The sequence below is a fragment of the Myotis daubentonii genome, chromosome 2, assembly GCF_963259705.1.
Source record: "Myotis daubentonii chromosome 2, mMyoDau2.1, whole genome shotgun sequence".
Lineage (NCBI taxonomy): Eukaryota > Metazoa > Chordata > Mammalia > Chiroptera > Vespertilionidae > Myotis > Myotis daubentonii.
Window position 1 is genome coordinate 41,542,139 of NC_081841.1, and position 19,986 is coordinate 41,562,124.

Here is a 19,986-nt window from a genome sequence, read left to right on the forward strand (position 1 = left end):
CCACATCGGGATGGGGGTCCCCGCTGGGGGCCAGGGTGGCCTGGTCGAGGGGCTGCAGGGAGTTTGCAGGCCAGCCACGCTCCTGGCTTTGTCAGGAAGGAAGTCTGGAAGATATCAGGTCTAATTACCATATTACCCTTTTATTAGGATAGATGTTTATTATATCTTATAAGCTGCCTTGGATCCTTTTAAGAATAAGAGGACATACATAAATTTAAAAATGAGTAAAAACTTGCCCCCCATTCTGAATCTTGTTCAAGATGGCTATTTTGAATAAAAAAATGAATTTGCATATCAAACAAATGAAATGCTATTCTTGTGTTATAGAGGAGAAAATGAATTAAGTGAGTCACAAATTGCTTTTCAGCCTCTGAGACATTTCTGTGAAATTAAAAATGGATGATCAAGAGGTGAGAATGTGTTCAAAGTTCATGAACATAAGGCAGTAAGTAGCACAATAAAATAGTCAATCTTAGAAGTAAGGTGCCTTGTCTCCAGAATAAGTCAGAGAATTTGGATGGATAAGTAGAGAGATTCTCAGGTCAATTTTGTTATAGATGTCTCAAAATATTGGACATTTTTATAGTTTTCTTTGTTACCTGTCCTACTTAAAAAACTATATTAAATTATAGATTGGTACTTTAAAAAAGTATTAAACATGGTTTTCACTGATTTATTCTTATAATTATCTTTTCCCCCATCATCAATTATTCCTAGATTTTATTAAGATTAAAGGGAGGAAAATTAAATGTGCTATATATTTATATCTGTTCATGATTTTCAATGGTATAACATTGAAACAACTTTCACTATACAGAGAAATATGACAAAAGATTTTCATAATAAATCACAATTTCCTTGTGATTCAATAATACTGTTTCGCTATTTCCTATTAACTTAATTGAAACTAAAATAACTTTCCTGTACTATAAGCCTCTCTGACTACATTTACAAAATAGAGTTTACTCCCTGATCTGATTTACATCTGATTCCTCAATTTTTCTCTCAACACACTCTTAAAGCTTCAACTTGATTGACCCTTCCAGATTTATCTCATATTTCAGGACTTCTCCACACACATACCAGACTCTGGACAAAATGGGACTGGGCCACATTCCCAGACATCCTGAACTTTCTCCATTTCACAATTTTACTAATGATATTTCAATATAAAATGTAGCCTCTATTAGAACAGAAAGATAACTGAAACTATTTAAATATGTATAATAACTAGGGGCCCGGTGCACGAAGATTCATGCACGGGGGTAGGGGGGGAGAAGTCCCCTTAGCCCGACGTGCACCCTCTGTCACATTCTGGGACCCTGGGCCTACAGGCTCGGGGTTTCCTGACTCCCAAGGATGCCTATCCCAGGGACACAGGCCTTTTGGTGCCAGCGCGTGCAAGCAGCTGCAGAGCGAGAACCTCCACCAGCGCCCACCCACCCACTCCAATGGGGTGAAAGCTTCCCCCGCATCATCATGGCGACACGGGGGCAGCTCCTACCCCGATGGCGGCTCCCTGGCATCCCTGCACCCCGTCCCATCCCCAGCTCCCTAGTGCCCATGCACACACAAGCTCCCGCCCTGACTCTGGCTCCCCGGGGGCATCTGCACGCCCCACCCCACCTCCAGCTCCCCAGCACCCGTGTGCGCGCAAGCAACTGCCCTGACCCCGTCTCCCTGCACCTGTGCATGCACAAGTGGCCATGGGGCTGGAACTTCCCCAGCATCGCCATGGCAACATGGGGGAAGTACCTGCCCCGCCTTCACTCCTCATTGGCTGTAGGGTGAGGATGGTGGGTATGGCTTAAGCGTAGTGGAGGGATGGCTAATTTGCATGTTTCTCTTTTATTAGATAGGATTATAAGGCTAACATTTATTGAGCAATTACTATGTGTTCAAAACTGTGTTAATTCATTTACATAAATATATCATGAGCACAATTACGTGTAATAAATAATACACAGAGGTTGTTACCCTGATGTTACAGATGAGGAAACTAGGTTTTCGGGAAGTGGAGTATCTTCTCTAAAACAACTCAACTCCTAAGCAGTGGACTCACAACCCAAACTCCAACTCTGTCTGAATCCAAGGAGCACGCTGTTAACCACACATTCTAGGCTTCATCTATTGCGAATTCTAACTTGTGTAATAATGGTTTGAGGGTAAGTTTTATATCTCCCTGGTAAACTTTACACTTCTTGAAGAAAGCTAACTTTTGCATTTCTGAACACCCTCCACCCCCTAACACACACAAACACAGTTTTAAGCACAATGTTGGTGGAAGTGATATAAGTAAAGGCAAAGAATTCTACAGTGAAATGTCAATTTCAAGCCTTTGATGAGTCTTGAATCCCTGGGAGGAGCACCCTTCCCCTGCCCTGAAGCACTGCCGATGTTAAACTTAAATGTGCACTATTTTTGCCCGTCGGTAAATTGACAGGAAGCAGATTTGCAGAAAGAGCCAGTGTGTGGTGGGTCCTCTGCTGTTCTGCTCCGCCTGATCCCAGGTGGAAATGGCTCCCCATCTTGCACCTTGCTCTTAATGCTGTGTGGACAGTGTTGTAGCTTGTGAACATATTGGAACTAATGTTAATTTTCAAAAGTTACACATCCCCCAGACAATGTAAATTAGATAAACTTTAAAGGAACATATTCCTTGGGAGATTTCTTCTATTCCCAGTTCACACTGCCAGTAGTCAGGCTGAGAAAGATGTATTTAAATTAAAGGAAGTTATTTGTAGTATAACTCAAAGGATAAAATAAATGTCCACAACCTAAATAAATGATTGGACAACAAAATAAATGGGAAGAAGGGACAAAACTCCAATGCAGAAGAATGCCAAATAATTTATGTAGATATTCTGCCCTTAAAGAGGGGTGTAACTCCCTCTCCTTTAGTGTAGGCTGTGCATAGTGACTTCTTTCCAACGAGTACAGTGTAGAAAGGGGATCAAAGAGTAGCTGATAGTGGAGAAACCTGGCAGCCACTACCTCAGTCAAATGCTCAAGGTCAACATCAAAAGTGGTAACTCATGCTGATAGTGTGATATGACATGATAAAAATGGCACTTTACCTCTGGTTTTCCTCTCAAAAGTCCACATCCATAGCCTAACCATAAAAAAAACACACACATCAGCCAAGAGGTGCCTATAGGCCCATAAGACAACTAAATGTAATATGGTATCCTGGATGGAATCATAGAACAGTAAAAGGACACTAGGTAAAAATTAAGGAAATCTGAATATATTATGGACTTTTGGTAACAATAATGTGTCAATATTGGCTATAAAATTATTATTATAATGTCTGGTGAGATTTAAAATACATGTAGAATTAAAATATCTGATAATAGCAACATAGTAGCTGGGAATTTGGCAAATGCATTATCTGGGGCAGGGGGTAGGGTATACAATTATCTATGGTTGTGTTATTTACCCAATAATAATAATAATAATAATAATAATAATAATAACAACAACATTTTATTACGGTGAAATACTTATCATTTTCCATTAAAAAACACTACCTGCTAAGACCTATATATTTTTTATAGATAAGACTAATATGACCTCTGTAAAATAGAATGTCAGTACATGGTCCTAGATATAAGGAAGTCCTGGTCTTGGAAATGTAAGCAACAAATTTTGCTTAATACCCCTTAATACTTACAATAACAAGCTTACAAAACATAAAATGCATTGCATTAAACAACCTTCCCTTTAAAAATAAAACACACAAAAAAAGCAGCACTTTAGGTTTCCAGCTCTGCTTCTGATTTTCTAAATTTCAATTTATAAACAACTTTTAGAGAAAGTAGGAAGACTGGGGTGTACTTGTGTACTGCTCCTCCCATGAACAGAATGGAACTCTTAAATTCTCACCTGCAACATGGCTGCCATATCATATCACAAAGCTGGCACCAGTTAAGGAAGCAAGACATTGAAATGAGATTTTCTTCTTAACGTTTCATAGAACACAGGGATTTGTGTGTTTTTCCCCCCACAGGGGTGTATGGATTGAATGCAATATTTCAATCATACCCAAAAGAACATGAGTTAATATGTCACAGCTACTTAATCCACTCGTTCAGAAATAGTAATGCAAATGTTTAAATATTTATGCTTCGTAGGCAAAACATGGCACCTTGAATTATGGTATTGTGCTCTCTTATGCCACTGACTTACAATTCATTTCAGATCAGGTAACCAGAAAATCACTGTATTCAACAGGGAGCACAAGCAAAAGTCTTTATAATCACAATCCTTTCATTTTTATTTACACACAAGCACAAGTCTTATTTGCCTCCTGAATAAAATTAAAATATCCATCAAAGTCAATGATTAAGGAAGAGATTAATTCTGTACCTTTAATTGATTGATCTGATTATAATTTCTCATCATGTGTAAAATTCAAAGGCTCTTATGAGGAGTGATTCTACAGTAATACCCTGTTATTCCAGACATAATGAGTACCTTCAATATAAACTTTCCACTTTAATCATAATGCAAGTTGTATGTTGGTTTTCAACCAACTTTGTCTTTTAATGCTTGTTTTGAGCACATGAATAAGGTCAGAGAGGAATCAAATTATTTGGAATGCTTTTTACTCATTTAGTGCTCTTCTTTCCACTATCACTATCCCCAGGCTACTGAAGCAGAAAATCACGTTCAGACAAAAGCTTAGACCTTTCAGAGTGAATTTCAGAGTTAGGAAGGGAGCTCAGGTGCCATGAATGATTTCACAGAGGAATCTGTCCTTCCCTACCTTGTGGTAGCTTGGAAGTGTGCAGCATAAGTAAGACACAGGGAGAAGAGTTCATTATCTCCTACTTCCAACCCCTGTGACCCAATCCAACTCTTGTCTCTTCAGAGATACATTTCCTCTTTTGTCTCTTCACTGGTCTAAACAATCGAATAGCATTGGGTGACATTTTCAAACCATATATTGTCATCAACTACCCCTGGATATGAAAACACTGATGAGGACAACACAATAATGCATAATCAAATCTAATCATAAGAAAAATAAGGCAAACAAAAATTGAAAGGCATTAGCCAAAATTACTGGCCGATACTCTACAAAAGTTTGGAGGCTCAGAAAGACTGAAGGACGGTCACAGACTGGAGGATAATATGAAGATATAATGACTTTTTCCTATTAAGACTTTTTGTAAATTTAGATTTTCAGACTTTTGAGGCAATTGTGCAGTTCTGGATAAATGTTACCCAAGTGAATTATTTCTAAAGTTGCAAGAAACTGCAAACTTTGGTGAACAAATCATCTTGATGTCATTTCCTAGAGGGTTGATTGAATGTTTAGTTGACACTGGGCTCTCTTTGGCTACTTTTGCCAATTCACCTCCAAAGGCAGCCCAGCTGCTGAAGAATACATATACATATACATATACATATACATATACATATACATATACATATACATATACATATACATATACACATACATGCATATACCTATCTATGCGTATACATACACATACATATACTTATGTGTCGTCATTTTCTAAAGAGAGCCGAAGAGTGTTAATAATGTCTGCTACTCACAAAAGGCTCTCCCCAACCACGTAGAGGCAACTCATTGAGTTCTTTTTAACAATCCCCAAAACACACATAGATTTGTGTTGGTGGTAGTGGTGGTATTTTTAAGTAATGTTACTATCATCAGACCACACAAAAGAATCTGACCTATCCCATATCATGGCTGAGTAAGTGGAAGTTACACTCCCCTCCTCTCAAGACCAAACTGGAATTACCACTAAATTATAGAACAATCAACCTGGATAACCAGCTGAAGACTAACTAAACAGAAGTCCTATAGCCAAGGATTTGGAGAAAAATTTACATTGAGACTGGAAGGCAGGGCAGAAATGCAAAAGGGCTGGCCTCCCACGCACATGCAGTGGCTGAGGACCAAAGGGTTATCTCAGCCTCAAAGTTCACCCTGAGGAGCATGGGGTCTCCACCTCTTGCTGGACCCCCAGCCCAGTGTACCAGAGCCAAAAAGAGGAGCCCACATAACATCTGACTGTGACGATCAGCAGGGATTCTGACCTTCAGGGAGAGATAGGTGTCTGATACAAACCTAGCACCCTCTTAAAGGGGCAGCACACAAAATATCATTGGCAGCCACTCACCCTGCACTACAGCAGAGGGAGGGTGGCTCAGAGGATGTGTGACTTTGAGGAAAAGGCAAAAGGTACAGCTGCCAAGATCCCTGTGCGGAGTCCCTCACCCACACTGCCCACAGGAAGCTTGAGCTTCCTGCTCAAGCACTACTCTGCATATGGCATCAGCTAAGGGAATGCACTAGCGCGACCCTCCAAACTCCCTGTGGCCCTGCCCTGAGAAGCTCTGGCCCTGTGGAGGATCAGCTGGCTGCCACCAGCCTGGACTCCTGTGGCAGACATTCATGAAAGGCTCTTGAAGAGGTCCGGGCAGTCTCAGGAGGTGGCAAAGACTGAGTTGTGTAGTTCTAAATCAAGGACCATTTTTCCCTTGCACACTGGAACCACCACTCCTACGCAGAGCCCTCCTTCCACAGGGCTAAATCTTGGTCTTTGTTAGCCTGATGAACTCTTTTGTCCTCACCCTGAAAATTCCCTGAGAGCCCGCTCTACCACCAAGGTATATAAGGCCCTGGTAGGTGGGGGCTGGTGTTGGTGTACCCTGACACTTTTGATGAGTGACCTCAAACCCAGAACTGGTGCCGAGTTTAAATCTGTATCAACCTGGTGAACACCACTGGTGCTGACCTGGTGACTCACTAAGAAGCCACCTCCCCTAATTGAGTACCGCCAGAGCCTCTTTCTGTGACTGGGCTAACAGGCAGTTGGCAGGCAGAGGTAGATCTCGAGCTGTCTTGGGCCTTTTGCTGGCCTGTCTCTGGGCTCGGGGCTGGTAAAAGCTAGACTTGGTATGCAGCTTAGCCACTCCCATGTGCACCCAGACCCAGCAGAGGCAATCACAAACTGTGAATCACTTTATAGCCTGAAACAGGTAACCCAGGGCTGATCACAGGCAGTGCCTGACATCCACCTGCACTGGAATCCCTCCCAAGAGGCCAGGAACAACAGACCCAGTGGATGACTTCAGACCACATCAGAGCATGACCCAATTAGCTCCACAAACAGCGCACTCAAAGGGAGATCTCAGCAGGCACCAGACCCTGCTGGGCGAATTCCGCTTCATAAATTCAGCTCCCACACACTACCTCATATACTGTGGTCTGAGTCAATCCTCATAGCCAGCCTGAGAGTTAACCCCACCCACGAATAGGCTAACAGCAATCAAAATTCAACTGTAACAGGAGAACTCACATAACCCACACAACAGACATTCCTGGAGCACCTAGTGCAGGTGCTCAGAGAGACTGCACCATCAAGCCCCATAAGACACCTACTCCATAAGGCTACCATACCCATACTGGAAGACATAGCTGATTTACCTAATACTCAGAAACAAACACAGAGAAGCAGCCAAAATGGGGAGACAAAGAAACATGCCACAAATGAAAGAACAGAAGAAATCCCCAGAAAAAGAACTAAATGAAATGAAAGCAAGCCATCTATCAGATACAGAGTTCAAAACCATGGTTATAAGAATCCTCAAGGAACTTAGAAGAAGAATGGATAAACTTAGTGAGAACTTAAAGAGATAGTAAGCATTAAAAATGGATATAGAAACCATAAAGAAGAATCTGTAAGAAATTAAGAATAGAAAATGTAAAATGAAGGATACACCAGAAGGAATCAACAGTAGGTTACATGAAGCAGATGAATGAATCAGAGATTTGGAAAACATGGCAGTAAAAAGACCCAATCATAGCAGCAAAAAGGAAAAAAAAAATTAAATGAGGAGAGTTTAAGAGACCTTTGGAACAATATCAAGCATAACACATCCACATCATATGGGTACCAGAAAAAGAGAGACAGAGAAAGGACAAAGGATTAAGAATTTACCTGAAGAAATAGTGACTAAAATATTCCCTAAGCTGGTGAAAGAAAAAGACACACAATTCCAGGAAATGCAAAGAATCCCAAACAAGTTGAACCCAAAGAGGTGGACACCAAGACGCCTCATAATAAAAATGGCAAATAGAATCTAAAAAGCAACAAGAAAAAGGCAGTTACCTACAAGGGAGCCCCATAAAACAGTCAGCTGATTTCTCAAAAGAAACATTTCAGGCAGGAAGGGATTGGCATGAAACATTGAAAGTATTTAAAACCAAGGACCTACAACCAAGATTATTTTACCCAGCAAGGCTATCATTTAGATTTGAAGGAAAAATAAGGAGCTTCCCAGGCAAGAAAAAGCTAAATGGGTTCATTACCACCAAACAAGTATTACATGAAATTTTATTGGGACTTCTTTAAGAATTAGAAAACAAATAATAAAATAAAATAGAAACATAGTTATAAAGAATAAAATGGCTCTAAATATGGACCTCTCAATAATCGATTTAAATGTAAATGGCTTAAATGTTTCAACCAAAAGACATAGAGTAGCTCAACTGAGAAGAAAACAAGACCCATATATATGCTGTCTATTCTCATTAAAAGTAGAATCTGGGTTGTCCTCAAACAAATCGCCTACCTCCCTAGCAGGCCTCCACTTGAGTTTCTGTAGAATGTTGGGTTCCAGGAGTTATAGGTTTTAATACTAAATTATGTCTACAGACTAAATAAAAGACTAAGATTTCCAGATACCTTGTTATTTTTTATGACAAAGAGTTAACCCTAATTCAGCAATGGTGGCACTAGAGATATAAAATTATTTATTTTGCAAAGGTGGACTTATAACCCCCATCTTTTCTCACACAAATTTATAAAACCTCAGCTCCACTCTTTTGCCCCATTTCAGAGTTCATTAGAATATTTTGTTCTATTCTTCAGTCCTTCACCATATATTTCCTTCTTTTTTTATAACTAAACTAGTGGCCCGGTGCAAAGATTCATGCACTCGGGGTGGGGGGAAGTCCCCCAGCCTGGCCAGTGCCCTGTCACAGCATGGAAGTCCCACAATCCATCACCCCAAAGAGGTAGGCCCTGCCCACCCATCCAGGCTCCTCGATAGACTGCCCCAAAGAGGTAGGCTGGAGCTGGGGGCCCAGCCTCCATGCCACATGGCACCGAGGGATCCCCAGGCCTTACCGTGTGGAGGCCTCCACTGGGCCATTGGCCTCCTGGTGATGGATTGTGATGGCGTGATTCAAGTCCCCAACGCTGCAAATCCCCGCCCACCTGCACCTGCTGCACACATAGCCTGCTGATCAGTTGTTATGCGTGAGGGTGTCCCAACCATTTGCATGTTACCCTTTTATTAGTATAGCTAAATTCTATGACTTTAATTCTTTTTCTTCCATTTCTATGATTCAAACTTTCTTTAATTTTGATTTCTATTCCCTTTCCCTAAGCTGCATTGTAAAATTATTTTCTATGGCTTAGTTGCTCTCTTTACTATTCTTCCAGTATCTTACTATCATCTTCTTATGATTATCTTATTATTTCCATTATATTATAAAAATTATGACACTATTGCAAAAACTCATTTTAACTTTGCAATAAGTATTTATACTCTTTTTATAAATGCCCATATTTAGTCCATCTTTTAACCCAGTGGAAACTGTACATAATTTAAAATTAACTTTAAGAAAATCAGCATCATTTCACTGTCTATTTCTTACCGATGGAAGAGGCGGCAGTTGACAGGATATGGTGGATGAAAGCAAGGGAGGGATTAATATGATTATAATTTTTCAAGTCTGCAAGTTTGGGATTATGGTAATGCCTAGAGATTAGGATTCAAGTTGTGTGAATCAGTAGATTAAATGCCAATGTAAAAATTTAGAAACAGCCTGGCCAGTGTTGCTCAGTGGTTGAGCATTGACCTATGAACCAGGAGGTCACCGTTTGATTCCCAGTCAGAGCACACATCCAGGTTGTAGGCTCGATCTCCAGCATGGGGCATGCAAGAGGCAGCCAATCAATGATTCTCTCTCATCACTGATGTTTCTATCTCTCTCTACCTTCATCTCTAAAATCAATAAAAATATATTTTTTAAAAAATTTAGAAACATCTGTCTATTCTCACATTGATGTTTAGCCTCTGGTGAGAATCTCTATGTGCCTCCTACTACTCCAGCTTCTAAAGACACTTTCCTGAACTCTCCAGGCCACCCCACAACCTAGCAATTAAAAGGTTACCTTGGCAAAGCAAGGGCTTCAAGTACCCAACCCACCATTTACTTGATAAAAATTTTGAACATCAACCCTGATCTTCTCACAATAAAACAAAATCTATAAAAGGAAAGGCAGATTTAGTGCTAAAATTGACGATTAACTCAAAATTGGAAATAATTAGACTCAGCCTCCTTCTTATAAAATAAAAAGCTAACTGTAAAGGTCCTTTCAATCACTGAGGACTCTAATGTTATAGCAAAATTAGAAATTAACTTATATTCCAGTTTGACTGATGACATTCTAATGGAGTCAAATAAATAGTAAGGTGATCGAAAATCAAAATTTATTCTATTTGTTGACTTGAATTAGATAGTTCTACTGTTGAGTTGGTGAAAGTCATCAGTATTTAAATATGGAATAAAGCAGAAAATATCATCTGTATGACAGATATATGATCTTAATATAAAATCTAAGATGTCTGCAAATGGTGGGAAAAAAAGAGACAAAAATGACAGCTGAATTAATTCCTCACTGCCTGAAATTTCACTAGAGAAATAAAAGCTCTCATATTATTCAAGATAATTTCATAGTTTCAAGTAAAGGGTGGAAAGGAGGAGATCTAAAAGCACTGATGGAGGATTGAGTGTTCATTAGAGAGATGACAGTTATTTCAAATGCTCTCTCCTATAGTACTGAAATAACACAGCAAGAAGCAACTGCATTAAAGGCACTGCAATATGCTTTGTGAGAAATATCAAAACAAAACACGGTCCTTAACCTCAGCAGCTTATAATTTCATATGAGAGATAAAGCAGAAAGAAATCATTTCAACCTAAGTCATAATGTGTTAGATATGCTAATACCCATTCCTAAATGGTAAGCACAACACACAGGAGAATGGAATTCAATGAATTTAGATGCATAAAGGAAAGCTTTCTGACAACTGATAGCATTAAATTGGGCCTGAACAGAAAACCAACAGGCAAAAATGAACACAGAACAGCTTTCAAAGTGTCGAGGTTATCTAAGCAAGTTTATGGTGATAAAAAAGCACATGGCCAACCCTGAAATATCCCCAAACCTATCCTGCAAATATCTTATAGTAAAAGTCAATGTATATATAATTTTCTTTTTATTGAAAATTAGAACAAGCTTTCCCCCTCCCCCCCCCCCTTGAAATATAGATCTGATAGAATCCAAAATCACACCAGGTGAGTGGAAGAATATAACAAAACATATTAAGAAAAATTAAAAATATTGTTATATGAAGATTAGAGTTTTTCATTAAGTTGCATCACCTGGAAAACACTTTAGTACATAATAAATGATCAATAACAATTTTTTTCCAAAAGTGATTTACAAAAATTACTTAAGCCCTAGCCGGTTTTGCTCAGTGGATAGAGCATTGACCTGTGGACCAAAGGGTCCCAGGTTCAATTCTGGTCAAGGGCACATACCTAGGTTGCAGGCTCCTCCCCAGCCCAGGCCCTGGTCAGGGCTTGTGCAGGAGGCAACCAATGGATATGTTTCTCTCACGACAATGTTTCTCTCTGTCTTTCCCTCTCTCTTCCACTCTCCCTAAAAATCAATGAAAAAATATGCTCAGGTGAGGATTAACAAAAACAAACAAACAAACAAAAAAAATTACTTAAAAATTTAATAGGTGGAAGAAACAATAGTATGTCAGTAAGCAATATGTACATTATGCAATTCCGTTTATCAACATTTTTTAAGTCTCAAAGAAGTGATAGGTAGTGGAACAAGGAAAGCGGCTGAATTTTGTCTATTGAATATGCTTTTAGGACACAGAGTTAACTGCAAGCAAATAGAGGGCTATTGTTAGAAAAGGGTTAATTAGAATGCGTGAAGATATTTAAAATAAATGAAAAAATATAAAAGATTTACACATGCTCCTTACAAGTAACACTTATTTCATACCAGGATGACGCATAATCACAGGAACAAAACATCAAATGCATTTATCAAATATTACCTTCAAAGGTAACTACAAGCTGACAGCATCCATACACATTTCACAGATAAATGAAGTTTGCACTGATAATAAGTATCACTATTTAAAATGACTAGATGTGATAAAATACAGAGTGATAATAGACATCAGAAGCAGTTCACTGGCTGAGCCCTTTCTTCCCATCATCATTTTATGGGAGACAGTGACGCACTTGGTGGCCCTTTTACAATCAGTCCCACATTAAAGCCACACGGATTTAATGCAGAGCTGTTCCACTAATGCTCCCTGAATTTTAATTTAAGCCACACAAAGTCAGCCGAAGCAACTTCCATCAAGTGAAGCTTTTCAAGGATACCTCCACTGATTGCTTTGTAACCAAGACTAGTCAGTTCCTCAGCACTTCAGGCTTTCAATTGTTAAAATGAGATTTAAACATTCATTTTGCACATTCCTTGAAGAAATGGTGGGGACTACGGGGGTGATTTAAGCAAAGTGGTTTAACTTGTGGAAAATTGAGTCCATTTAAACTGATTATTCATATCAAGGCCAAGTAATGCCTCTGCACGCTAAGCCACTGTTAATTGTTGAAATAGAAAAGGACAAATGACTACATTTCTTCTGTTCTAGAGGAACTCAAGGCAAGGTACCTCATTTCATGTCAACTGGTTATTTGCTCAACAGCATTACCACATTTTTGTAGGCCTCATAGACACACGAGACGTTTGCTTCAGAAATAATTTCAAGTTGATGAACTGAGTCAAACACACCATCAGAATTGTGACTCAAGACTACACCATTTCTGAAAGTCTGTGAATATCATTATCTCAACTATCTGAAGTACCTAGCTAGTAAAAGAAAATGTAATTGTAAGCAAGCAACACTGTCAAGTATTTTCCACTTGAATCTTTGAACAAAATATTCTCTCTAGATGAAAGATCACATCATTTCTTGGTTTCTCATGGTTAAATTTATACACAAAAAAATATAGATATCTGAACAGTTTTTCCACTTTTTATAAGGGAATAATTCTAAACTTCTGTTACATGCTTGGAAAACATTTCATCTGATATGAAATTATTTAGGATGTAGACTGTATACTTCATTAAAGTTTACATGATGTTGTCCAACATGGTAGCCACCAACCATATGTTGATATAGGTTGGTTACTTGAAATGTAGTTAGTCTGAACTGGGATGTGCTGTAAGCATAAAATACATAACAGATTTCAAAATTTAGTATAAAAAAAATGTAAGAAATTCTTGCCCTGCTGGTGTGGCTCAGTGACTGAGTGTCAACCCCTGAACCAAGGGGTTGGTTCAATTCCAGTTCAGGGCACATTCCCAGGTTGCTGGCTAGGTTCCTGGTGAGGGGCCTGCAGGAGGTGGCCGATCAATGTTTCTATCTCTCTATCCTTCTCCCTTCCTCTCTCTCTCAAATCAATAAAATAAAATATTTTTAAAATGTAAAATATATCAATAATTTTTATATTGACCTTATATTAAAGTAATATTTTAAACATATAGGATTAAATAAAATATATCATTACATTAATTTCACTGGTGTATTTTTACTTTTTAATGTTGCCACTAGAAAATTTAAAATTACTTATGTGACTCACCTTATATTTCTATTAGAAAATGCTGGTTTATACTGTTAAAAAAAATCCACTGAACAAATAATCCTTTCTAAAAAGAGTGATAAGTGCACAGGATTTTTGACAAATATTAAAGATGATGGGGAAAAAAACATAAAAAATAGAAAACAATCTCTGCCGGTAATTACATTCATTATGAAATATAATGGGTATCATATATTCACTCTGACTTAAGGGAAGAACTTGGGAAATTATGTCAGATAAACAAAAATTCATGGAAAAGGTATAATAACCTGATTTTATTATATCACACAGAACCACAAGCTGGAATATCACTTATATAACAGTCTATACAGTGCCTATTTTTACTGCATTATAAAATTAATATATGGATTTTACACGTTTTATACTTCATTTTTATTGGAGATTAATATGCTTTTATAATTTCCTACATATTATTTAGTTGAAAGGGTTTTCAATAATTATTTAATCATGATTTTAATTTTGCCTTTTATATTTCACCCACATTCTAATAATTTTGCTAACTTTGAAAAGTGCTGCTTTAGCGTACATGAATTATATAGAATTATACACTGAAAAAAATTTTTTTACACTGAAATTTTTCATACAAAATGTAAAGCTATATTTTGGATCAAAGAAAGATAATTTTACCCCAACATTAAGAAGCTATTATACCACTTGTAAAATCACAAAACCTTCCTCTAAATATTCTACTAATCATAATTCATTTCTAAGAAATGTTTAAAGTACCCCTAACAACCTCTCCCTCCTAATTTCACTCCCTTTATTATCAACTAGAGGCCCAGTGCATGAAATTCATGCACAGGTAGGGTTCCTAGGCCTGGCTGGCAATCAGGGATGATCTGTGGGGCAACTGGTGGGCGATCAGGGGGCCCCGCTGGCACCCGCCTTGGCTGGTCTGGCGCCGCCTGCTTGCTGGCCCCGCCCCCACCACTGGTCGCCGCCCTCTGTTGGGGAGGGAGGAGACCCCATTGGCACCCGCCTTGGATGGCCTGGGGCCTGTGGGCTGGGGGCAGCTCCTGCATTGAGTATCTGCCCCCTGGTGGTCAGTGTGCATCATAGCAACTGGTCATTCTGCCATTTGGTCAATTTTCATATTAGGCTTTTATTATATAGGATAAGTCTTTAATTCCCCCAATTTTTTTTTTTTGAATGTGCTGTTATGGGTGGTATGTAGAAGTGAAATTTAAAAATTAATCAACACCATATCCACCAATTCCAATCTTTCCCCAAAGAGTTGATGATACAATGACAACATGAGCTTACAAAATAAATCAAAATATTTAACTTGTTTCTAAATCCATGTCTCAAAAAGTAAATCATTGTTTTTGTTGAAAAATTTTTCCCAATATAAAGATCCAAATCCTTCACTTCTTTTCAGTACATTTCATAAATGGCCTCTTTCTCTATCTCTATTTTTTCCCTATCTCTCTTTCACTTGCTCTTGATCTCATTTTAGCTATCATTCTCATAATCTACATCAGGTGTTTTATACATTTAACTGACCCATTCAATGTCTATTAAGATTCTTTCAAAATATGTAATACTTCTCTCTACCTAACTGCCTGTTACACAAGACTTGCTTCCTGCGAATGTTTCATCCATTTTTCCAGATAATATAAAATGTCAGATAACATACTTATGTTAAAAGCTTTCTTAAATAGCCCTTGAATTCCTCTAATCACCACATTGTCAATTACCAAAGAATCATAGGATAAGACCAATGTCCAGGTTGAAGGCTTTTATTTAAGTGTCAGAATTTTTAATTATAATGTTATAAAAATATATAGTGTATTAATTATGAATGCACCACTGGAAGCATACTGGAGAGTTTGGGTCTTGGCTCCACCATTTACTAGTTGTGTGATTTAGGCATTTTACTTATTTGCGTTGGTTTCTTCATCTATAAAATGGTATCGATATGGGGTGGGTGGGGCAAAAGTAGCTTTACAGTTGTAAGTGAAAGAGAGTTTATACCTGAATTATTATTTATTAATTATTGTAAACCTACTTTTACCCCAGCCTTTATAGTATTTATCCCTTATTGTGAAAATTAAGTGGGAAATAAAATAAAAAATGCTCAAAGAAATCTGGCACATTAGAAATAGTCAATGTGTCATATCCTGTATAGAAATGCTCAACACTCCAACATCAAAAGAAAAGATAACTGAATTTCAAGGTAATTCTCACTTTCAAAGCTATTTAAAAATTTTGTGGCTCAGACGTAGACTGAAGACAACAGGAGAGTAATAAAAATTCACCCTTCAAAGCAATACAATAAAATATCTACAGTTTGCAAATTAGGATTGAATTGTCATGGATACACATGTAATCTGAATTTATACCTAGTTCATAAGTTATTAAGTTAAAATTTCCCCCAATTTCCTAAAAATACTAGAAAAAGGCCACAACTTTTGCCCATTCTCAATTAAAATGTATGTGATCTATTATAAAACTCTATATGACACACCCTATATGTATATCATTGGATATATTATAGAAGGCAGAACGCCTACTTTACACATTGGCATTGTTTCTTTCCTATTTATTCTGAGGAGCAAAACTCATTTTCTCAGTGAATAAAGTTTAGTGAAGCAATCAGGCATCAGTCCCTATGGAAACACATTAGGTTATCTTGTGAGATTTCTTCAGAATGCATGCAGAATTTGTGTAAAGAAACTCTAAATAAACAAATAATTAAATGAGTAATCTGACAGGAATCCAAAGATCAGTGATACAGCATTGATCATCTCTAGGTATAAACGTTAAGTCAAAAAACGTTAGGCCACTTTAGCACCATCATGTTTGGGTTATAGTTTGAAGATTGAAATCACTGAGTCTTATATAACTGTTTGGTAATTGCCGCCGTGTGGAGTATAATCTCTACCTTTCGCTCCATCCTCCCTTATCACTCCTTAGAAAGGAGAAAATGATAATTGGGCTAAATTCCAGGACACGTAATGGACCGTATGTGTGAGTGTATGTGTAAATGGCACATGCATGCTTGCATGAGGTGCTCCAATTAGACATTTTCCTATCCAAGCAGCAGAAGGGTGAGGGGAGGTGCCCTCTCAGGACCAGCCAATCTTTTTGATCCAACCTGTTCCTATATTAATAGGAGTGTTCAGGTATCCAGACCCTTAGAGCCTGGGTGCTGGCTTGCATACAATGCAGAGAGAAAAGCCTTAGATCTTGAGCTTTAACCTCATGCTTTAGCTCCATTTACCAGTCACCTCTGGGCTGGAATTTAGGGCATGCAGCCAAGAAAAATTAAATGCCCTTTGTTTTCCAACTTGTCATTCTCCTTGGCCTCCCTATGTTCACTTCCTGGAACCACTCGGAGAGGCTGTTTTCTAGGCCAAGGCGAGATTTGAGCATTACTGGGTACCTTGGCTTTAACATCATCTAAAAACACCTCAAAATCAACCCTATTTAAAACAATAGAAACAGTGGGACAATACGTAAGGAGAAAGAAAAAAGGTAGTACATTCCCTCTTTTTTAGTCTTTAACGTCTGCTGTGATGTGCAGAGGGAGACCATAATTGCGGAACTCGGAACAACTATTTTTACTGGCAATCATCAGACATAATCCTGCATTTTATTTTGTTGTTTGTTGTGAGGGGTATGTCTGTTTTGGAGGGGAAGGGGTGAAGACTCAGGTGTGTTCCCATGGATGATATGGGATATAAAGATTATAGGAATCTTCGGAGAGATTGTGAGATACAGAAATAAAACAACATCTGTAAGTTGGATACCATGAGAAATATCAGATCCAAATGTACTATGTTACTGGAAATGAGGAAGACCTCTCTATTTTAATCTCCACATTAAAGAAAATACACTCAATCTTAAAATCTCATGTAAACACTTCAGCAATATTTGGAAAAAGAGGACAAAATTAAAATGCAAAAACATGGTCATTTCAGTATACTTATTTATTAAAACATATTAAGTGCCAAGAGCAAGAGTAAAAGAAGAAACAATGTCTTACCTCCCATCTCGATCCCAGTCATACACCTGTACTTTGATTGTTCTGTCCATGAGAAAAACGCACACATAAAGTTACTTAGTAAGACAAAATGATATATAAACCCAAGAACTTATATGTCATAGACCATGGACATGGGCAATAGGGTAGTGAAGATCTGGGGGGAATAGGGGCTTGGAGGACGGGGAGTTAAGGGGGGTAAACAGGAGGCATCTGTAATACTATCCACAATAAAAAATATCCATCAAAAACAAAATAAATGAATTGTAGTTTTTAGAGACAAAATAGTGTACGCCTGAAGGCTTTACACAGTAATTTGAACTTGTCTTTGATCATTTGATTGCTAAATTCAATTGGTGTCTTAGCCGAGGTTTCTACAATCTGCACTGATTCTGTAAAGGAAGCAGGGAAAGTATATGGGAGAGGCATGTAGTGTGACAGAGCTCCCTCCTCAACAGGGAGACACATTCAGCTACATCTCTCCTTTTGAAAACATTGTGTCAGAACAGGATTTCTCATCACAGCACAGACCAGAATCCCAGGAAGGGCTTGTTAAAAACATGCATCCTTGGACCTCATCCCCAGAGTTCCTGGGTCAGTAACCTGGGTTGGGGCCTGAGAACCTGAATTTCTACAAGGTTCACCAGGTGATACTGAACTACAGTATGAAAAGCACCTTCTTAGAGAAAGGATAACCAGTTAATTAAATTATAATCCAATTAAAAGAATAAAATGACAGTCAAATGGCATGATACATTTTAGAATAAAAATAATGACATATTGGTAATCAATAGTTCCTTCTATGATATTAGTTAACAGAATAAATTCCCAGTTTCCTAATATACAAGTACTGAGATAAATAAAATAAAGAGACTAAGCTTTTACTTTCTATTTATTTGCTTTTCTTTTGGGGTGAATAGGGGTTTTTATATTATAAGCTTCCCATCAATGTTAATTTTTAAAAAAATACACCTTTGATATTAAGAAATTTTCAGGTATATAATGGAAAGATCTTCAGGGCCACCACACCCACCTACTAGATCTCTAGATTCAGCAGCCACGAGAACAGTGCTGCAAATAGAATTTTAAGGAGTTTTTCAGGGTTGATAATATATCTAGTCATAGTCTTATATTTTATATATTTACTTATGTCAGCCTAGAAAGACAATACCAAATGAAAGCCTTGAGGCAGTGAACACTGTGGAATGACTTTTGAATAGTAATATGTTAAGAAACTTAAACTAATATTCAATATCTTTTTAGCACTTTCCACATTTTTCTTCTTGGAAATACAGTCAGTTTAACCAATTTTAACTTATCAAATTATCCCTCTTCCCCAAAACATAAAAAAGTTATTCATTCTTTTGTGCATATACACTTACATCAGTAAAGAAGCTATTTTAATTTTTTAAGCAACTTAGGATTATTGAATACAGCATCTATAGTAAATAATCAAGTTCTCAGAAAAGCTGTCATTTATTTTACCTGTCATAATCGCCATTACATAATGCTCGGACTGAGATCTTGAATGCTTGCCATACAGGATTCAGAGTATTTTTGACAACTTCTGTTTTATGGCAAATTGTAAAACTGTAAAAAAAAAAAAAAAAAAAGAATTTTCAGCTATTTCTGTGATTCAATTATAATATATAATTTTAGTAGTCATTCTTTCTCTCGGTGCAGAATAAATGTTGCCATTCCGTTTTTTGCTACTATATCATTTAATAAGAAGGGGTTTGTGGTTTTAAAACTTTAAAGATTAGCTCACTATAATATAAAGCAATAAGATTTTGAATTAAGTTTACTGCAAATGATATTCTGCAAAATCAATACATTCTAAAGCTGCTTTGTAAACAACCTCTAAATATTGTGATGACATATTAATACAGGGAAAAAAATCCACAGGCCGCTAAAAATATGAGTTATCACACCCTGAGAAAAGCTGTTTTGTTGGAGTATTGGGGATAAAAATCTGATTGGAATGGGTTTGAGAAAGAGAAGAGAAACCGAGGCAGAGTGTATAAACATTTTTGAGGAGTTCGGCTTTAAAGAGAAATTGGGGGAAAGATTAGTCAAGTGAAAGGTTTTGTTTTGGTTTTGTTGGTTGGTTGGTTGGTTGGTTGGTTGCTTTTTAATTTTTTTTCCCAAGAAGGAGGCAGCCACAGAAAGCTCGCAAGCTACAGGAAACTAT

At 37.8% G+C, this 19,986-nt stretch overlaps 1 protein-coding gene across 4 annotated transcripts in view; it reads right to left on the bottom strand.

The window, feature by feature from the left end:
* Window positions 1-19,986, bottom strand: part of CPNE8 (copine 8) — a 191,837-nt gene that overhangs the window by 72,130 nt on the left and 99,721 nt on the right. For all 4 annotated transcript variants that reach the window (XM_059682550.1, XM_059682551.1, XM_059682552.1 and 1 more), the window contains 2 exons: window positions 19,281-19,385; window positions 17,799-17,840 (listed from right to left, as the gene is read on the bottom strand). In XM_059682550.1, the coding sequence (XP_059538533.1) occupies window positions 17,799-17,840; window positions 19,281-19,385 (147 nt within the window). The remainder of the gene's footprint in view (window positions 1-17,798; window positions 17,841-19,280; window positions 19,386-19,986) is intronic.